Genomic DNA, 22,903 nt, shown 5'->3' on the forward strand with positions numbered 1-22,903 from the left:
AAACAGATTCGAAAATGTAAAAATAAATTTAAGAAAATAAATAAATGGATAAATAAAATATTTTTTAAGCTTAGTCTTAGCCTCGGTGTGCTTCAATCTTGAATCGATACTTGAAATAGAATTTTCCTTCCAAGTGATAAGCTGGTTATAGCAATCAAGGATACCTCAAACCGCTAACACTTCCTCTTGTAGTCGATCCCGATATCACCTGCAAATTGACCCTTGTTGAATTTCCAACCATGTGGTACATACCCGTAATTTAAGACTTCGACAACCTTGCGATCTAAAAAGCCCAACTCGAATTAACGGCCTCAACCGTGTGGGTTGTTTAAATCTGATCACTATCTCCTTTAAAAGAATCCAACTAGCTTTTTCCAATTGAACACGCCAATTTGTTTGTGAGATTTTGAATATTGCACCGCCGACTCAACTTCCCAATTGTTCGCCAAACTATTCCAACGCAACGCAGGCTTTTTGAATTGAAATCAAATCAACTTTGAGGGACGAATTTGTACTATACCATATATCGGAGAGAGAGAATACCTAATTGCAAAGTATTTAGTGGGGGTTCATATCTCACAATTATTTTGTCGAAGCGGTAACCGGGCCAAGGCTAAAGAGGGTTTAGTTATCATGAAAAGAATCATGCTTGAAAATAAATAGTTTAAATGGAATTGTGAAAAGTGGGAAAGAGGAAGGGCTTGGAAGACAAATAATCAAAAAGTTGAAAGTAAAAGAAAAAGAACTAAAATAGTAGAATGGAACACGCGTGAAGGGAGAAAAAAAGAATTTATTAAATGCTTAAGGCAAAATGTGTGTTCAATTAGCTGGAGCCACTAGGTATTTATATATATTTTTAGTGCTAAAATTTAGTTAGATTTTTTCTAAATATTATCACTAAATAATTCAAAATTTAAAAATCAAATTTAAACTAGAGACTAAATTTAAACTAATTATAGAGTTGTAACAATATAAAAATCATTCAATCTTTATCCAGACATCCTTAAATATTCAATATTTATCCCGTCATCCTTGAATCTTCAATCTTTCAATCAAGCTCTCCTCTTTACTTTTTGTTTCAATTTATCCCTTATTGTAGAGTTTGAATTCAACATACCAACTTCATTCTTGATAAAAAGATCCAAATTTAATAGCATTTTATTCGATAATTAGCTAAAAATAAATATATTAAAAATATGAATTTATCTTGCTATCATGTTATCATAAGTATGAGATATTGATTCAATGCTTAGATTTAAATACATGTTAATTGGACACTATACTAAAATGACTAGCTATAAGGAATTTTCTTGTATTATTATTATCGTATAATAGTCACATACATTATTGTTGTATTTAATGTTGTCTATAGGTTAGGTCAGACCAAGTAAAAAATTTAGGGTGGTTTTCTAGATTCGACCTTGATCTGAAAAATAGACTTAAAATTTTGTCCAAATCTGACCCGAATAAAAATACTAAAACTCGAGCCTGACCCGACTTGCTCATATTAAAATTTTTATATTATTATTTTTATATAAAAATAAATTTAAAAAATATACTATATTAAATACACTAAAAAACATTAAAATAAATTTCCCAAAAAATGAATTTAAAAAAAAAAATATACTGACTAAGATAACCATAATTCCAGTCACTAATTACTCTGTAGGGTTTTAATAGAGAAAAAGGGAAACCGAAGGAGGTTTTTAGGATTTATAAATCACATTTCGCGTGGAGTCAAAGATCGAAGAAAACACTCTAAAACCCAAAGTGCCGCTGTTTGATGGCGCTTCTTCCGCGATATCTTTATCCTCATCTTCCTCTTCGTCTTATGGCCTCTCGCTCTCATTTTTTTGTTCATTTGCCTTCTTTTCATTCTCTCGCTTCCTATCCTCGTTATTCCATCTTCTTCCACCCCAGGTTTTTCTTCTTTTCTCTCGTTTCACCGATTTTCCTTTTTCCCCCTTTTTTTCTCCATTAAGTGGGAAAGAATGCGAAGTTGGGTGAATGGTTAATGCGGGTTTTGTTTTTATTTGACTTTTCTCATTTTCTATTTGTCACTGATTTTGCAGGACAAACTTTGCATTGAAGAGCATTTGCTGGTTTCCAGTTCAAAATGTACTTACGCCAAGGGCATTTATGTCTTCTAACATCACAACTGAAGCTTTTCATGGACGCAAAAGCTCGAAAGCTTATAACTCTGAGCAAATTCAGGTAATTTTGAAAAGCAGTACCCTCTTTTAATACATTCTTTAATTTAGTTTTGGTGCTGTTATTACATTGCTTAGTTTTGGTTCTAAGGAATGTCTTGTAACATCTTTAGGTTCTGGAAGGATTGGACCCTGTTAGAAAAAGACCCGGAATGTATATTGGAAGTACAGGTCCTCGTGGTTTGCATCATTTGGTAATTTCTTTTTCTTTTTTTTTTCTTTTGATATTTCTAGTAACTTTGGTGGTAAAATTCATTAGACGTTTGATTTTACTTCTTCCTATTAGGTATACGAGATATTGGATAATGCTGTTGATGAGGCTCAAGCAGGTTTTGCAACACAAATAGATGTTGTTTTACATTCAAATGGTTCCGTGAGCATAACTGATAATGGGCGTGGGGTATGCAACTTATATTATTTTACTGCTAGAAATGATGTTAGTTAGTATTGCATTTGTTGTCAAATGTGTTTTAAAAATTTCTATCCTGTGAATTTAACTTTAGTGTCCAGTCTATTTTTTCCAATACCTTGTTTTCTCTATGTGTGCAGCATATATCTTTTTGTAGTCAATATGTCTAGATCACTTATTCATGCTCAGTACATTATCCTGAGATGTTAATTGTACGAACAGTCAATAAGAATTTTCTTGTCATAATCTTGGTATATGCGACCTAAACTTACTCTTGGTCATAATGTGTTTGCAATGTAGACAATTTCGATTGTTTTACTTCCAGATATTATGGCTAAAAGCTATCTGTTACTTCTGCCTACTATTATGTGTTTTCCTATTGCTTTTAACTTGGTAGCACTGATGAATTGCAGATTCCAACTGATTTCCATCCTGTCACAAAGAAATCTGCCTTGGAAACAGTGTTGACGGTAAAAAGCATAAACAATCCTGTAGCCATTTTCGGTTTTAATATTGAAGTTTCTGAGGAACTTCTTCAAGAAAGTCATATAAATAAAGCACTCTCCTTGTTGGTCCTGTAATTTTCTTGGCTAGGTCTTGCATCTCTGATTTGCATGGATTTTGATACCATGCTTCGGGTATTCCTTAGGGTGCTTTGAAGGAGGATGCATATTTTTGCATTCTTGTAGTTCTCCATTTTACCTCATTGTATAACCTTCTAATCCATTGGCATGGCTTTAGACTGCTAGATTGTCATAAAAATGCATGGTCTATTTGCTTAAGGAAATGTGAGATATACACCATCTGTAATGTCTTCAAAATACTGGATCAAATTTTCTGCTTTTAGAAAATTTGCATGAATTGTATAACTATAATATTCAAATCTTGATGGTTACTTTGAATGATGGAAATGTGAGTTAATTTCTACCAAAACTTCTTTGTTTAATATTCGTTTTCCTAAATGTCATAAAAGTAAGTGGTGTATTTGCTGAAGGAATCGTGAGAAATATAGCTTCTAAATTCTTTGTCTAATACCTTTTTGTAAAAGACCGGGGGCCATATTCTCAATAGACTAAGGACATGTTCTAATTGGTGCAAAAGGTGATCGGTATTGCATGTCTAAATTCTTAAAGCAGACATAAGTATTGGAAGGTTGTGTTTGCTTTGATGAGAATAATATTTGTTAAATTAGTTGGGTTTTGAATGTATTACATTTTTCTTTTACAAAATGGATTATTTTATGCTAGTTACGTATTCATCTTATTCTGCAGGTGTTACATGCAGGTGGCAAGTTTGGTGGCTTAAGTAGTGGTTACAGTATCTCTGGTGGCTTGCATGGTGTGGGTTTATCTGTGGTTAATGCCTTATCCGAGGTATGAATAATATTTCAAATTTTACAATTTTCTCATTTCTGGTTTTATTTAGTTTTATTTATCTCAGTTGTCAAGAGTGGGATAGGCTTAGGCACTCATCTATTTTCTTAAATGATTTTGGGTTCTAGAAGATGCCTCAAACCCCCAAAAAAGATGAAAGCAAAATAGAGTATTTTTTAATCTTCTATTTTTTTTTTTTTTTTTTTGGGGGGGGGGGTGCTGTTGATGAAGGTAACTGACAACTCTGTGTGAGATTTACAGCAATGGTGCTCATATATGAGAGCATAATTTTCTGATCTTGTCCTCCCTCTTAAAAGGCTAAAACAATGAAATTGAACAAAAAATTGGCAAAAACTAGAGGCCACTTATCCTCCATGTACTTATTGTCTTGTCATCACCTTGATTTATTATTTTCTGCGTCTTTGAAGCATTGACAGACTGGAAACTGGGTCTGTCCAACATGGATCTTTTCCTTTGTTTCATTTACATCATTTGAGTCTTTTTCTTTTATCCTTTGTAGATTGAGTTATTCTTCTCCAATGTGGTTTATGGTTGAATAATGCAAGGTTAACTTTCTATGCCATCACGTAATCTACAAACTAAAATCCATGTACAGTGAAATTTGACACTTATGGCTATACCATAATATCTAACGTACAAGATATATATTGTTCTCTAAATATTTATTTACTTAAAATAATCTTACCTAACATTTTCTCTAGCGAATGGTTTTAGGGGAGACGAAGATGACCTTAGGGCATATTGCCTTGACTGTACCTTGCTTTTGACTAACTTGGTTTCCATTTGAGCCTCTTGGCTATTGGTCATTGAATTTTTCTCTTCTGATTTGTTTATTAATTTTCTTTTGTTACTTCCTATGTCCTTGAACATAATATGTACTATGCTCAGGTTATGATAAAGTGTACTTCTAACTTCATTTCCATTCATATTTTATGCATAAATCTTGACTGAGAACACTAATATTTGTACTCAAGAGAGTATCAGATATTTTATTATGGTGGCAGTGATTTCTTGCTAAATTTTAATCAAGGTTTTGGAGGAGTTGATGATCACTTATTTTAAGTTGACCATCTCTTTCTTTGCAGGCATTAGAAGTCACTGTTTGGAGAGATGGAATGGAATACCGGCAAAAATATTCACGGGGGAAGCCTGTAATGGCACTAACATGTCATGGGCTTTCGACTGAATCAAAGGATCGTCAAGGGACATGCATTTGGTTTTGGCCTGACAATAAAAGTATGCCCTTTGTTTTTTTAAAAAAAAAATTTCATAGTTATTTAGGATAATCAGATTTTATGATTTAATATTTGTTCTTTTGGTTTAACTTAACCCGCAGTTTTTACCACTGCAATTGAGTTTGACTACAACACACTTGCTGGACGAATTAGAGAACTTGCTTTTCTGAACCCTAAGGTAAATTTATCACATCTAGTCAGGTCACTATTCTATGATCAATCCCCATAATGCTTTACATTAATTGTGATATTTCATTGTAATGGCCAAACATAAAAGGGAATATCATCTTAGGAATTTTCCTGTCTGTCAACTTCCTAATGTAGTATAAATCTGAGACCATACCTTCTGGTGTTATAGCTTTACTTTTTTGAATTGACCTTTGCAGCTTACTATCACTCTTAAAAAAGAAGATAACGATCCAGAGAAGAGCCTTTATAATGAATATTTCTTTGCTGGGGGACTGTTTGAATATGTGAAATGGCTAAATGCTGATAAGGTTTGGGCTTGTGTTTTTTATCTCTCATTCTCTTTCCACGCATTCTTCTATATTTTATGAATTGTTCCTTGGTCATCCCCTTCCTTATCCTTTTGTTTGCTTTTATGCTAATTTCCCACTTCCTCATCCTGTTATATTTATATGCATAAAGTGATTCATGGGAAACATGTAACAAGAACTTAATTTTGCTAATTGTAGATGGTTTTCGTCCCTTTACTACTAAATGATATAGTTATTAGTTATTGAACCTGAGTAATGGGTTATGAGTTGATAGTGATGGTTCACTTGATTGATTTTATGGAATGCTTAGAAATTTCTTGAGAAAATTTGACATGGGGGAGGATTAAAGATAAAGATTTATATCCTTTAATTTAATTTTTGTCATGATGGGATCATCTTAGGGGCAAGGTTCCTTTTATTCAACAATTGTTTCGGGGTTACCAATGAATAACCTGTTTCAAGGTGTTTGCTCATGTAAAAATCGAAATGGAAGGCTATTCTGCCCATATTTTTATATATTTGATAGTTTTGATGGCACTATATTGTTCTAAAAGGTGCATGAAGTTGATAGGTTTTCAATTACGAGGCTATGTATTGCACCATATGTGGCTTTAGTTCGTCAATATTATCATTATTTGTTCTAGAACACCAAAATGATGGTAAAAGTAAGAATTACTGCCATTATAGGCTTTGAAATTTGCTAATAGGCAAGTGCAGAACAACCAGGTTACTTGGGAATTTATAATCCATGCAAAAATAAATGTAATATGTCGTGATCATGTTCTCATGTAATTATTATTACTGATGAACTTATATTCTGTTGGGTCTGGGGAGCAGTGCATATGTTATAAATGGATTTCCAGTCTTTCAGCCTTAGAGGCTCTAGTATGCGAGATAAAGTCATGAGTTCTCACTTACATGATGGAAACTTTGTATTCCTCAGCCTGCTTTTTTGTCCCAGATACGGTATTTAAGTTCTGGCTGGAAAACTGAGCTTTTCTTTTTGGGTAATTTATTATTATCTGTTGCAAAATTACTGATGAAATAAAAGTAGGTTGATGCAAATTCTTGATTTGCAGTGCTTTTCATCTGTGGATCTTCACAAATTGTATTATTGCAAGTGTATTCTGCTTTTGCAATCTAGAATGCTTGGATCTATATCTGAAATTTGCATGTAACTTCTGGTTCTTTGATTCAGAAACCACTTCATGATGTGCTAGGTTTCAGCAGACAAATAGATGGAACCATAATTGATGTTGCTCTCCAGTGGTAAACCACTAATCACTTTGTTCATATTGATGTCTTTTTCACGATAAACAAATATCATCTCTCATACCATATATTTTAAACATAATAAGTGCTGTTTGTTTACCTTTGAAGAATTAGCAACACCTGCCATTACTAAATTCATACCTTTCATGCATTTACTGGAGAGTTTATTTGATGGAATCTATATATATATACATTTAAGGGTGCTAGGTTAACCATATACACAAGGATGTCAGTTTCAGGACGTGCTTGGTGTCTAATTTTCTATGATGTACTACTGTGTTTCGTATTATTCTCTGAATAATCCATGTGATTTGGCTGGTTTGTTCATCGTCTACTAGGTGTTCAGATGCATATTCAGATACAATGTTGGGTTATGCCAACAGCATACGAACCATTGATGGTGGCACACATATAGAAGGGGTCAAGGCTTCATTGACAAGAGTCCTCAATAACCTTGGAAAAAAGTCTAAGATTATCAAGGTATCTTTATTGATGTTTTCTATTTGGAAGATCTCTGTTCTTGCTCACCTTTTGTTGAACTTTTTTTATTTATTTTTCTTTAGAGCAGTTTTCTTCTTTGCTATGGGGAGTACCAACTAACTTTTATTATTCGTCCCATATTCCAAGGAAAGATCTACAAGGATTGTGTTTATTTTGGAAGATTGTATTGGCTTGGTCGGCATAGATTTTGAAAAGCTTTCATCATAAAAACCTTTATCTGCACCTTTTCAGGCCGAAGCAAAGCCATTTAAGTTGCAAACCTCTGTTAATGTGCTTTTAAGGTCTAAGCAAAAAGTAGTTAAATCATTCTGTTCTGTCTAATTAGTAATTAAAGCACTTTAAATACTTCAAATGTGTTTATTGACGTTGTTGATTCAAGTTTAACAGTTATTTTGCACATGGATGGTTTGAGGTACTTCTGATCTATGCTCTTATATTCATCTTCTGTATCTTTCAGGATAAGGATATTAGCTTAAGTGGTGAACATGTTAGGGAGGGACTGACATGCATTATTTCTGTGAAAGTGTCAAATCCAGAATTTGAAGGACAAACTAAGGTATTATTTGTATATCATGGTATTCATAAAATCCTATTATTCTTGCATAGTGATGCTCTTGATAGCTTGAATCTGGTGCATGTACTACATTGCTGTTATGATGACATGATGAATTTTTATTTATCAATAAAAGACAAGATTGGGAAATCCTGAGGTGCGAAAAGTGGTTGATCAATCTGTTCAAGAGTTTCTTACTGAATATTTGGAGTTGCATCCAGATGTACTTGATTCAATCCTTTCCAAGTCCCTAAATGCTTTCAAGGTACTTTCTTCATCTGTTATAAACTTTCTTTTGACCTTGTTATTGACTCACTGGTTACCTTATCTAAGGGCTTTATATTGCTACTGGCACTAACTACATAACAATGATGAACTCATGTTGTTGTTTTGCAAACAGGCAGCTCTTGCAGCAAAGAGGGCAAGGGAATTAGTCCGGCAAAAGAGTGTGTTAAAATCATCATCTCTTCCTGGAAAACTGGCTGATTGTTCATCCACAAATCCAGAAGAATCTGGTAAATGTTGCTTCCATTTGATTTTTTTTTTGACTTATATGGTAGGTGCATTTGGATCATAATGAGGGTTTTTATGGGAATTTTCTCATATTAATTGTGTTCTTGTTGTAGTTTCATTTCTCACTTGGCATAATTGGCCTCATTATTGATTCAACCATTTTGGTATCTTGTTACTAAGTTCTGTTTGTGTTCCTTATAGCAATTGCCAATTGAGTAAAGATCAATTTTTGGTGTTTCATCTAGTTTCAATTCTCAGTGTTGTATTTTAATGATTTATTATTATTATTTGCTGCAATTGCTTAATAGAGTAAAAGAAATACCTGTTTTCATTTTTTGAGCATAATATTTTTCAAATTCTCTTTGCTGAAGGTTTTTCTGTCTTTATTATTTTCTCCTTCTCAACATCCTTACATGAGATATAGTTTTGTTGTACATACTTCTATGAACTTTTTCCCTTTGAATGGTTTTTGCACCTTTCTATATATTCTTTCTGAATACTGAGCAAAGAGTAGTTTCTCTCTAAATATTTTTGCCTGTGGTTAGATGATGTTTGTTGCTTGAACTTTGGGAGGGGTATTAATGTGCAATTGCATAGGATATTTTAGGTTCTGGAATTCCATATTAAGAACCAAGGTATTTGGTGTCCTTTTGGTTTTAGTATTATGATTAAAATAGCAAATATCTGAACCAAGACATGTAGCATATCTTTTCAAGAAAATTCAGTTCTCAGAGAATGAAATTATGCTGGTTGAGGGATTAAGTTAACTAGGACTTTATTTTTCATTTTTGTGGATTCTACATGCTTCAAAATAAATGATAATGCATTCCATCTGCTACTTGTGAGTGTCTAAAAATTATCTTTATGGTTACATTATGCAGAGATTTTCATAGTTGAAGGAGACTCAGCTGGTGGCAGTGCCAAGCAAGGCCGCGATAGGCGCTTTCAGGTAATACTTTTCCATGGGAATTGGGTAGAACAGATTCAATTTAGTTGTCAAGCAATTTCTTGAAACATGCCAGAAAATTTTTTGGATGTTTCTGGTATCTAGGCTTCAATTATTTAAGCATTTCTTTTATAGCGTTGATGGAAAATATTTTTGCTTGCAGAAACTAGGATGTTAAAAAGTACTAAATTTTAAAAGTCGCACCTTCTGTACATATAAAGATAAGGTGTAGTGGAGTGGGAGAACTTTGCTTATGAAATCTGTCATACATATTGACAATTGGCTAGTCTCATGATGCTTATAGCTGCAGATTCTAACCAATTGATGCCACAATAGGACTGGTATTGTTGTGCAAATGTTTTCATCTGCCCACTAAGTTTTTTAGTTTGCTATTATAGCATTTTAATACATTATTTTATGTTAACAGTTTTGTGAAACATATGAAAGTGGCAATACTTAAAACCAGACCATTGTTAAAGAGGTTTAGGGAGAAAGCAGCTGCAAATCAAATAGTACTAAGGCTGAAAACAAGTAAGATAAAAGTTGAGATAAACATCTAGTTTCTAAACTCTATTAATTAAAAAACAAGAACATTTTAGTGCATTACATGTCAACAGTTTTGTGAAACATATGAAGGTGGCGGTCACTCAAAATCGGACCAAATTAGCTAGGCCGTTTTTGGGAGGTTTAGGGAGAAAACCAACAAATCAATAGAACTAAGGCTGAAAATGAGTAAGATAAAAGTTGAACTCCTGGAAAACATATGGTTAAATGAACCTCTAATTTTTGAAGTCTATTAAACAAAAAAATTATAGCTTATTAATAATACGGTTACAACAAATAAAGCTTTAATTCTAGCCCTAGGTTTAAACTCTAAAGATTGCCATGCATCCTTGTATAATAATTAATAAGATTGAAATGATAAAATAACATAATAGGAGTAGCTACTGCTTCATTCTCCCTAGATTGGAAAACTTGATTCTGGCAAGAAAACTTCATCTCTTCAGCAAACATTTATGGATCATCTCTCTTAGGCTCTTCTTTTGTTATCCAAGTGTTAGGCATGCCAACTAGGACATGGGGATTAGGCTAAAAAGGGTTCGAGGATACGGGTACATGGATTCTTAATATAATTTTATCTTGTAGATTATCTATAATAATTATAAAATATTATATATCTAATATATAAATTTAATTATATTAAATATTATAATATATAATATATAATATATTTGTATTTTATATAAATAAGAATTCTTATTTTTATAAAAGTGAATTTCTTTTAAAATGTTTAAATTATCAAATTTATTTTTAATTATTATCAATTAACAATACTTTGGGTCAACCCTTCCTTTTTAGGCCATCAAACACTTTAATTTAAATTGATTTGATATAAAAATCTTTTGGGCCAACATCATTCAAGCCCATAAACCTTTTCTGCCACATTTCCCTTGCTTCTTTCCTTCTCTTTCCTGCTGCTGCTTTCTTTTCCTTCTCTTTCTAGCTGCTGCTCTCTTTTTCTTCTCTTTTTGATCGCAGTTTTCAGTTTTCTTGTCTTTTTGGTTGTTGTTATTGCAACTTTTCTTCTTCCTCTTCTGCTTTCATTGCCATCACCACCACTTCTTCAAAAGCCAATCTCAAGAAGCATGTTCAAAGAATCGGGTGCACCCTGTACCCAATCTGAGTTGTTTCCCACAAGCATTTTCCCATTGAAATTAGCAAAAATTATTCTTAGTTCCATCCCATTTAATTCAAGGGCATGCACCAACTGCTCCTCCAATCTTCCTTGTAATGCACGGTTTGTGTGTCCATAATCATGAAAGGGTTTTTCTAACCATAATAAGATTCATTAGCAGTACTACATTCCAGCCGTAAATCTATTTTACAACGTATTTGTACTAGAGTTACAAATAAAGCTTCAATCCTAGCCCTATATTAAAAACTCTGAAGATAATTATTAATCCTAGCCCGTAATCCATGTCTGATAATCAATTAGACTGAAATAATAAAATACTATGATAGTTGTAGCTCTTTCGTCAATTTTTAGTACATAGAATCCCTACTCAGGCTTGTAAGTTTAGGGTTGGTCCTTGTTTCAATGGATGAGGATGTGGGATATGCGTTTGAGACACCTTGATGATTTTCAGTGCAGCAAAAGGAAGTGAAAGAAGTGAGTAGAAGGGAATAAAAAGTAAATAGTATGGAAGAGAATGAGTAGGAAAGGAAGGAGAAGAGAGAATGGTCTAACAACAAAAGAACAAGGGAAGAGAGAAGGTACCACTGCTGCTATCAATGTTTCTACTTGACCAATGCTCTTTAAAGTCCAAACAATCGTGTCAATGTTGTTGCTTGACTAGCTGTGTTAAATTTTAAAGGTACATTTCCAATGGGACATTTAACTTTTGAGGAGGCCCATAGCTTTAGGTTACCATGTAAAGCATGTTGTATTTTCACAGAAGTCCTCTTTTCTTTTAAGTTATATTCTTATTACATGGTAGAAAGCACTTAAGCTTAGCATTCTTTATATTGTGTCTTCTCTGTAGCATGCTACTGCGGTTATGTCTTTGTGGATCTTATTATGCTACGCAATGCAAATTACTCAAAATACATGATATGCTTTCTGGCACATGGTGATTCTAGATGGTTAAGTGTTTTGACCTAAGATGTTGGCTTATGGTGTATTTTAAGATGGTTTGGGAAGTGGCCATTTAGCATGAGTTTATACTTTAGTCAGCCAAACACAATTGACTGATTAAATGGTGCTCCTTATTACAGATTCTTAGGCTTAATTCTAGGACTAGATTTTATTTTATTTGATTTTTCCCCTATTTAGATTATGTAAACTTGTATACAAACAAGCTAACCCTAGAGATGAAATACAAGTAACTTTCATCAGTGTATTTTCTTTTCTTATTTTCGTGTATGTTCTTTTCTTCATTTCCGATAACACTCTGTAATGCAACAGGGTTGTAGACCTCTATTCTGTGAATGTTGGTGGTTTTGCAATAGTTACATAGATGAAATGATTCTTATCTTTGCACCTATAGATTATTCTTCAGGATAGCAATCCTGCCTTACTTATTAGAGTTACCTGTGACATATATAGCATATTTAGCCTGAAATTGTGTTGTTTCAGGCCATCCTTCCTCTGAGGGGTAAAATTTTGAATATTGAAAGGAGGGATGAGGCAGCAATGTACAAAAACGAAGAAATTCAAAATTTGATTATTGCTCTTGGACTTGGGGTGAAGGTACTTATTTTGTTGTTATTTTGCTTAATTTCTTTTTGAAAATTACTGATGATATCATGTATTGTATCTTTTTTAATCCCAGGGAGAGGATTTTAAAATAGAAAGCCTACGGTATCATAAGATCATTATCTTAACAGATGCTGATGTAGATGGTGCTCATATCCGAACTCTGCTTCTGACATTTTTCTTCAGATATCAGGTAGACGGTGTTAAAAGGTGTCACAATTTAGTGGGTACAATGATAAACAAATTGATATGCCTATGATCTTTGCAGAGAGCCTTATTTGATGAAGGTTGCATTTATGTTGGTGTTCCACCTCTTTACAAGGTTTGTTGGTGGCTACACTGGATTTTGGGGACTTAATCTATTTCATAGCTTGCTTATATATTTCTCTCCTGGTTTGCTACAATGATCAGGTTGAAAGGGGAAAACAAGTACACTATTGTTATCATGATGCAGACCTTCAAAAGGTCTTGAGCTTGTTCCCGCAGAATGCATCATACAACATTCAGAGATTCAAAGGCAAGGATAAAATCTTTGTTGTCCTCTTTTTGCAGTAAGGTTATATTGACAATTTCATTTTGAAGGAAGACAGATTCTTTTCAGAATTTCGAAGTGCCTGTCATAGCTTGAAGAAAGCTTTCGTCCACTTATTTGAATTTGGCATTCATTAATTTTTCAATTTGATAGAAGCTTAAAAACAGAAAACATTTTATAGGCGAACTCTTTATGACAACATGAAAACATCTTGTTAGAGTTCACTAGGATTCCTTCCCTTGTATTAAAAGAGTAGTTGGTTATTATAGAACTTTTCTTTAGGTAGAAACTTTATATCATATCAGAAAAGATGATCAAATTATAGGAAAAGAGGGGCAATGACGTGCAAATTTTATAGGAGTCCTTCCTCTTCCAGCATTTTATACATTTTTATAGGTGGAGGGGTTTTACTTTAATACAAGACCATAAGAAACTAAATACATAAAACAGATGTTGAATAACACCACTTAGCACTCCTTCACGTGTAGCTCTTAGGTCTACTTGTGGACAACCTCACTATGGGTCATCAAGCTCACATTGAGTTAGGCAGGAAGAACAACATAACTGAATCTGAGCTCTTATATCTTGTTAAACTTGCAACCTAAAACCAATTGTCTGTAGGTGGAGGGTTCGACTTTAATGGAGGGCCGCGGGAAACGCAATGCTCAATTGATGTGGGATAATAACATCTAACAATAAGTATTTTGTTAAAAAATGTGATAGAAGAAAATGAGTTTCATTTTGAGAATAGAACGAAACTAAGATATATGATAGGTAGAGAAATCACTACTAAAAATATAAAAAGCTGTAATTTGCTTACATTTCACCTTTTCTTTTCTTTTTCTTTTTGTTGTTTTTAACTATAATGATGCAGTTTTTAGTTGAGCCTTTCTCACAAAAATTTCTTCCGGCAATATTAAGATTCACTGAAATATGGAATTTATAAGTTTTTGATATTCAGCATTGGTTGCATATTTTAATTGGAATAAGCATGGTTGTAATGTAGGTTTGGGTGAGATGATGCCAGCTCAGCTGTGGGAAACAACAATGGATCCTGAGCAAAGGCTACTGAAGCAATTAGTGGTTGAAGATGCGGCTGAAGCTAATAGAGTGTTTTCATCCCTTATGGGAGCTCAGGTACGTAGATCACCTATCTAGTTCATGGATAGGTTATTTACATTGATGTGCCACTATTTCCGTTGACCAAAAGATCGTGGCATCAGCCAATCAAGTGCAATAGGCGCATTTAATTGTTTCTAATTTGGTGGTACTTCTATTATCTTGCCCCGCTCTTGTAAGCATGAACACCACCGTTGGGAAATCTGGATTTGGTTGAGGCCAAAAGGATTCCCGTATGTATTGCGCTATGCATCCTTTATTTTATTCACATAATTCTGTCACATTCATGCATAGTAATATTTTAAGAGTTGTAAGTTAGCTTTAATTTGTTTTTAGGTGGATGCAAGGAAGGAGCTCATCCAGAATTCCGCAAGCAAGATCAATCTCGATAAGCTGGATATTTGAGTGTGGATCTGTAGTACTGCATACAGACATCCAGGTATAAAAGATTTTGATAAACAATCTAATTACCTATCCCATGAATGTTGCTCTTTTAATTGTGGGTAAAAGGGAAATATTTAATGTAGGTGGGTCGGGATTTTGTATTTTCGTGTAGTATTAAATGTTGTATTTATAGATATTCAAGGCTCGTATTATGAGAGAACTCTGATTTATGTTTATGGAAAATCTTGATTTTCTTATACTTTACTTAATATACAACCTCACTTTAGCAAAATTTTCTTCCCCGAATAATTGTCTATCCATTCCCTTAATAAATGTTATGATTACAATTTTCTCAATCATATTCGACTTGGCTAATCATTATTACTAGTAAATGCCATCATTGAATTTATATATATGAGCAATTTCAACCCGTAAACTTCAAAATTTCAAAAATTATTCTAGCAAAATTAATTCAAATTTAAAAATTCAGTTGGGCTATCCTAAAATAAAAAACAGTTGACCTAATAAATATTCTTATTAACACGTCATACTTATCATGCAAAACTCAAAAAAGCCATTTGTGGTTTTGCCATTATAGAAAAATTTCTTTTGCATCAATCAAATTTCATTTTGTGCCATTATTGTTAATCTCTAATCAAATTAAAAGGTAAATTATCTAGTTAGTCACTAAACTTTAGCATGTTTATATTTTAGCCACTCATTTAAATTTTTTAATTTTTTCACTGTACCGTTGATTATTTAACTCATTATGACATGGCATTTGTTTTAAATTTTGGAGAATTAATTTTCACATAATATTCTTATATTATGTGCTTTAAATAAAAGAGTAAGACAATGTAGCTTTAGCGGGAAGTAAAGAAAATTACTTTTCTTATCCCCATATCCTATTTACACATCAGTTCCATCTTTCCTCTTTTCGTAAAAAATGTAACACCCCTTTCGAGGTGTACGGTACGAATGAGAGATGTTATTGAAGCACAAATGAAACGAAAATCTTGAAATAAATTTATATACTCATAAAATTAAGTTTTGGAAAAATATTGAGGCTTTAAAAACATCTTAAAATCATTTAGAAGTGGTTAAGGGTGATTAGAGGCGTCTGAGACTTAACAGGCCTTTGAAAGTCAAAACAGGCCAAAACAATGCAGTTTGCCAAGACTAAAACAGAGGCACATGTACCTCTGGAAAAATACAGGTACCTTTTGGGAGATGTATAGGTACCTCTGAAGAAGTACCTGTAACAGCCCGATTTTAGGCCTAGTCGGAACAGTAGTTTTGGGACCACAAATTCAACGAGGAAAAAATTATTTTTATTATATTTTTATGGTCTATAATTTCACGAAATGATTTTGTGAAAATTTAGTTCAAAAATTTCGACATTTGGGCACTCAATTTAGTAAAAAGGACTAAATTGTAAAAAAGTGCAAAAGTTGAGTTCTACATGTTAGAAGTGTCCAATTGTTATGAAATTTTAAATTGGAGGTCCTTATATGGTAATTAGACCATTGGTTAAGTTGGTGGACAAAAATGGACGTGGTTAGTCATGTTTCCAAAGTTTTCATTAAGGGCATTTTGGTCATTTAGTTATTAAAATGAATTAAAAACAAAATTAAAAGCCAATTTTCGTCCATCTTCAAGCTATGGCTGAATTTTGCATGAATAAACCATGACTAGGTTTTTCAAGCTTCCAAGCTCGATTGTAAGTCCGTTCTAGCCTCGTTTTTAATGATTTTTACGTTTTTGAAATCCTCGTAACAAGATCTAGGGTTTGTGTTTGTGTTTAAAAATTTTGAACTAGGGTTTGTGTTTAAAAATTTACCCATGAAAGATATGCATGTATTTTGATGTTTTATGGAAGAATATGAATGTTTGGGGTGTGATGAATGTCTTTTACTAAGTGATTTTCGATGAAAATGCTTAAAAGGATTAATTTGTAAAAGTTATAAAATATGTCACAAGTGTGTGAATAAGTGAGTATTGTGGACTACTAATTGAATAAAAATTATTTTAAGAGCCTAGGGGCAAAATTGTAATTTTGTGAAACTCTAGGGGTAAAAATGTAATTTTTCCAAAGTGTGATTTTTGGACTAGATTGAATAATGTGAGTGTTTATAAGTTTAATGTGTGATTATAAATCAAGAAAGACGAGAAATTGACTTTGATTAGTGAAAAAGAAAAGTGAGAAAAAGTGAAAAATTTCCTGGTTGAACCTTCGGAATAGAAAAGATACGAATGAAGTGACAGTAATGATCACATGTGTGGCGCGGACTGTGTGCAGGCCACTATGTGAAAGTGATAGTAATGGTCACGTGTGTAGTACTATGTGCAGGGTACTACGTGTACTGAGTATTATTGATTATAAAGGTGGTTGTTATGTGCTGACTCCACCGGAAATCATTTAAAATAAAGGTGGTTGCTATATGCTGATTCCACCGGATGTAATTGATTATAAGGGTGGTGCTATGTGCTGATCCACCATGTAACAGTTATTATTCCGAAGTGATCATCAGGAAATTGGCTAAGTGAAAATACATGTGATCACGTAATGATTAAGTGTAATAGAATAAGACCATGTGATTAACAATTTGCTCGATATTTAATCAACCTTTTGGTACAATGAAATGAAGTAATGAAATTATGAAAGAGTAAATTTAACAACAAAATAGTTTAGGATAACAACAGTTGTGTGACTTTGAAAAATCACTAAAAATAGTGTAAATTGAATTAGAAGCTGAATGAGACGTGGAATTAAAGCTGAATGAGTCTATTTTCACATAAGGAAACAAAGTAAGCAAAAGAGTTATATATTTTGAGATATTTGAATTTTAGTGAGACAGGGTCAGAATGATTTCGGAATCCTCTGTTCTAACTTTGGAAAATTTTTAAAATTGTAAAAAATAATTATGGTCTGAAATTTATATTTTAGAATAATGAATGAGTCTATTTTCAAAATAAACAAACTAGAACATTATAAAAATTCTGTACAATGAGATATTTAATTTTTAGTGAAGCGGGTTTCAAACTGTAGAATAGTGAAATAGGGGAAATTTAAAGAATAAACTGTACTTATTGGCTAAGCCAAAAATTCTGAAAATTTTATGGTAAGAATATATGTGAGTCTAGTTTCAAGGAAAATTAACAAATTTTAATTTGGAGCTTTGTAGCTCGAGATATAAATAAATCATTGACTCTGACTCAGATAGTCAGCTTGAATTTACATATGGGAAAATAGTGAAAGTATGTATAATGTTATTTAAGTGTGTTATACACATTAAGGATGAGAAATGGAGAGGAGGTGGAGGAAAAATTGGGAAATATATGAATGATTTGTATATAATTGGTAATACACTCGATTATAATTGATAAACGATGAAATAGAAATGACGCATATATTTGTGCATTATTGGTCACAGTTTAAGCTCATGTGGGAAAATAAAGTTTCATAATATGTGTGTATGGTATATTTGATATATGATTTGGAATGAATTAATGTCATGAATGGGTATTGAGTTAACACATGTTAGTAAGTTTGATACATGAATAAATATTGTGCTCATCTTGCTTATAATGCTTATGTTATATGTTTATTTGGCTGGCATATTTGGTATACATGCTTAGGCTTTGGCCAAGTTGTGGCAGGATTATGCCACGTTAAATCTATAAGTTATGCATAGAAATAGTAAGTGCCTAAATAGAAGTATGCTTGTGATCATGAAAGGGGAGGTAAGGTTTAAATTATGTAATCTTTAGTGAAATGGTTTATCACGTGGTTAGTTCCAAAAAGAATTATGTTTCAATGCACTAGCTTGCAACTATGGTTGAATGATATGTTTATGTCTTGTGTGATAAGCATAGGAAATGGGTGTGGAAAGGTAATGAAATAATAAGTTCATACTTGAAGTGTAAAATGACAAAAAAAGAGGATGATGAGTTGGATTGATGTTGTTATTTAAGCTAAAATGATATTTTCATTGCAAAATTGATGATAGGAGGTTGCGCGCGGACCAAGATCGAATTGTCAAGTCACGAGAAACTCCTACGAGAATGATAGACACTCGGATCTGAAACGAAATAGAAAATTAAACTTAGAATCAACAGATCTAAAACGAAACACCCAAAATAATAAAGAATCAGCCAAGAATTGAAACACTTATTAATATGGATTCTTGGAAGCCAAGAACACGAAGTTGAACTTCAAGAAAAGCCTCCAATCAGCCGAATCTGACAAGTAAACACAAAACAGAAAAATTAGACTCAACAGATCACGAAATCCCAAATTAAAGTAGAACTAGGTTTTGTGCAGCAAGAAAAAGAAGAATTATGAATCAAGAACGATTCTTGATGCCCAAGACTGGTGCCGAACAGATCCTTGAAGATTGAAAGGGCTGGAAATGCAACAAGAGAGATTAAAACAATTTAATCAATGAATCGGTACCAGCAGAAAAATTAAAGAGGAATAAACAACAAGAAAATAAAGAAAAGTCCTAAGAAGCCTTGAAATCGAGAAAGATTTCACAAATCCCTTCAAACGGCTCTAATCTCCCCTCCAATGTAGGAAAATGGCAAGAAGAAGGCTGAAGATGGCTCCCACAATAAAAAAGATTGTTAAAACTACTTCCAAAGAAAACTCAAGAGAGAATTCTTGGAGAAACTCAAAGAGAATTTTCACTCAAAAAAAATCTGATTTCAATGTGTAATTCAATGTAATTGTGTATAAGGTGGCCGACCAAGCCTTATTATAGGCCTTCTATCTATTTTCCTAACCCTATTAGGAAAACTAAAAAAAACCTAATTATTAACTTCAAGGGAAATTCGGCCAAGGCTTTTAATGGGCTTCTTGGGCTGAATTTTTTTTACATAGGAATTTAATCATAAAGTCTAAAAATTAAACTAAATATTTAAAAAAAATAAAATTTTACAAATTGGGCCACTTTGACAATTTGGCCTGATTTTCAACTAAGTCTAATTTAAATTTCTTGATTGGGCTTGGAACATCATTAATGCAATTTCTTCAAGCATTTGGGCATGTAATCCGTTCTCTCCCGAAATTGGTTCGTTGATGCTCGTAACTGAGATCCAATGCGCCTTAGCTGCAAGATTTGGTTTCTTGGGCCAAGATTTCCAAGATTTGAAATCTTGATTTTCTTGATTCTTGAAATCGCTCAAAACAGCAAGATTGGACCAAGATTTGGTTTCTTGATTTTCTTGAAAACAAGAAAGTGAATCTTGATTTTCTTTTTCCTTTGTATACGCATCTAAGGCCTTGCTAATGAAGTCTTGAATGATTCCATTTAGTTTCGTATGTATTTGCCTGGCCTTTGACCTCGTTATTGGGCCTTGTGGTAATTTGAGCCCATCATGTTCTCGAGCTTGAGTTGGGCCTTTGTGACTCGTATCATTCTCCCTTCCTCAAAAAGATTCATCCTCGAATCTGAAATATCAACGACTTGACCAATTCTAGACATCTTATTTTTTTTTTTGGAATACCTGCAAAACAAACACTCAACACTCAAAAATTAACAAACCTCACCGTTAATCACTCAAAAAGGAAAATCAAATTCTCAAAGAGGTAGAATTCAGTCTTGTGAGTTCTTTAGTAGAGTCTATATCAATCAATTAGAAATTGTATGAACCGTAACTACCAAAGAATCTTAATTGCACTAGGAGTCCAAAAAGTAACGAGACACCAATTGATTTGTGTCGCACCGAGGAAGAATTGTGCACACTTTTAAATCCTACTAACACAAGAAACAAGAAGGTGTTAGATAGTGTAAAGGAAGAATAAAAGCAAAACAAATGAAATCCTACAGCTAAGAATCAATAAAAATTGCTGATACCCAAAAACCCGAAAAACTGTGAAGTAACTTGACAACTTCGTTCGAGGTGTTCCCGATCTCCAAAAATCACAAAATTTAAACTGGAATGTCCTTAAATATTGTATATTTTATCTGGAAAGTTTCAGCACTAAACTCAACCCGCTGAATATTTTTTTTAAATTTTATTTGATTTCATCTTTTCTATTTTTTGACTTTTTCTACTGATTTTTTTTGTGGAAAATATTTTTTAATATTCTATCACAGTGCCAAAAATATAAATATAAAATTTCAGGCCAATCAGACAATGTTTACCCACTCAAATGAATTTTTTTCAAAAAATTTTCTGGGTAAAAACTGCTATATGCTGTTTTTTAAAAGAAATCAGTTTAGAAATGAACCAAGAGCACCCAAAACGCCCAAAATCTGATACCAAATGATAGAGGGTTGCGTGCGGACCAAGATTGAATTGTCAAGTCACGGGAAACTCCTACGAGAATGATAGACACTCGGATTTGAAATGAAACAGAAAATTAAACTTAGAATCAACAGATCTGAAACGAAACACCCAAAGCACAACCAAGAATTGAAACACTTATTAATAGGGATTCTTGAAAGCCAAGAACACGAAATTGAACTTCAAGAAAAGTCTCCAATCAGCCGAATCTAACAAGTAAACACAAAACAGAAAAATTAGACTCAACAGATCACGAAACCCCAAATTGAAGTAGAACTAGGTTTTGTGCGGCAAGAAAAAGAAGAATTATGAATCAAGAACGATTCTTGATGCCCAAGACTGGTGCCAAATAGATTCTTAAAGATTGAAAGGGTTGGAAACGCAACAAGAGAGATTAAAACAATTTAATCAATGAATCGGCACAAGCAGAAAAATTAAAGAGGAATAAACAGCAAGAAAATAAAGAAAAGTCCTAAGAAGCCTTGAGATCGAGAAAGATTTCACAACTCCCTTCAAACGGTTCTAATCTCCCCTCCAATGTAGGACAATGGCAAGAAGAAGGCTGAAGATGGCTCCCACAATCAAAAAGATTGTTAAAACTACTTCCAAAGAAAATTCAAGAGAGAATTCTTGGAGAAACTCAAAGAGAATTTTCACTCAACAAAAATCTGATTTCAATGTGTAATTCAAGGTAATTGTGTATAAGGTGGCCGGGCAAGCCTTATTATAGGCCTTCTATCTATTTTCCTAACCCTATTAGGAAAACTAAAAAAAAACATAATTATTAACTTCAAGGGAAATTCGGCCAAGGCTTTTAATGGGCTTTTTGGGCTGAATTTTTTTTACATAGGAATTTAATCATAAAGTCTAAAAATTAAACTAAGTATTTAAAAAAATAAAATTTTACAAATTGGCCCACTTTGACAATTTGGCCTGATTTTCAACTAAGTCTAATTTAAATTTCTTGATTGGGCTTGGAACATCTTATTGGGCTGTTTCTTCAAGCATTTGGGCTTGTAATCCATTCTCTCCCGAAATTGGTTCGTTGATGCTCGTAACTGAGATCCAATGCGCCTTAGCTGCAAGATTCGGTTTCTTGGGCCAAGATTTCCTAGATTTGAAATCTTGATTTTCTTGATTCTTGAAATCGCTCAAAACAGCAAGGTTGGACCAAGATTCGGTTTCTTGATTTTCTTAAAAACAAGAAAGTGAATCTTGATTTTCTTTTTCCTTTGTATACGCATCTAAGGCCTTGATAATGAAGTCTTGAATGATTCCATTTAGTTTCGTACGCATTTTCCTAGCCTTTGACATCGTTATTGGGCCTTGTGGTAATTTGAGCCCATCACGTTCTTGAGCTTGAGTTGGGCCTTTGTGACTCGTATCAATTGAGAATTTCATAAATGTGTTAATGAATGGTATAATCGATAAACATTGAGTTAAATGGTAAATACGTATTAGTATTGATTTTAATGATATTGAATTGTAAGTGAATTAAAAGGAAATTGCTAGTGATATGATTTGAATTGTAAGCACGAGAAATTGTGAAATGAATGAAAAGGAAATGAAGTATTGAATTGCATGAGTATGTATCGGGTCTAGTAGGCCCTATTTAATATGAATATAATATTTTGAGGATATATAGTGAAGAATTATAAAAGTATGTTAATAATTTGAAAATTTTAATTTAGATGAATATTTATAACTCGGTTCAATACGTTTACAAGTGTATGTGTTCTGGTAATGCCTCGTACCCTATTCCGGTGTTGAATACGGGTAAGGGGTGTTACA

The 22,903-nt window shown here is 33.0% G+C and overlaps 1 protein-coding gene across 1 annotated transcript; it reads left to right on the plus strand.

Moving 5' to 3' along the window:
* Nucleotides 1-1,712: 1,712 nt before the first annotated feature.
* LOC105788295 (DNA gyrase subunit B, chloroplastic/mitochondrial) lies at nucleotides 1,713-15,078 on the plus strand. Its single transcript, XM_012615113.2, has 21 exons — nucleotides 1,713-1,920; nucleotides 2,073-2,214; nucleotides 2,324-2,404; nucleotides 2,497-2,610; nucleotides 3,033-3,089; nucleotides 3,891-3,992; nucleotides 5,099-5,249; nucleotides 5,350-5,426; nucleotides 5,635-5,745; nucleotides 6,944-7,014; nucleotides 7,356-7,497; nucleotides 7,976-8,074; nucleotides 8,208-8,336; nucleotides 8,472-8,586; nucleotides 9,466-9,533; nucleotides 12,667-12,780; nucleotides 12,863-12,979; nucleotides 13,055-13,108; nucleotides 13,198-13,303; nucleotides 14,325-14,455; nucleotides 14,774-15,078. The coding sequence occupies exons 1-21, from the start codon at nucleotides 1,784-1,786 to the stop codon at nucleotides 14,840-14,842; spliced, it is 2,187 nt and encodes a 728-aa protein (XP_012470567.1). The 5' UTR covers nucleotides 1,713-1,783; the 3' UTR covers nucleotides 14,843-15,078.
* The last annotated feature ends 7,825 nt before the right edge of the window (nucleotides 15,079-22,903 follow it).

Source organism: Gossypium raimondii, chromosome 2 (genome assembly GCF_025698545.1).
Source record: "Gossypium raimondii isolate GPD5lz chromosome 2, ASM2569854v1, whole genome shotgun sequence".
In the NCBI taxonomy this organism is placed as follows: domain Eukaryota; kingdom Viridiplantae; phylum Streptophyta; class Magnoliopsida; order Malvales; family Malvaceae; genus Gossypium; species Gossypium raimondii.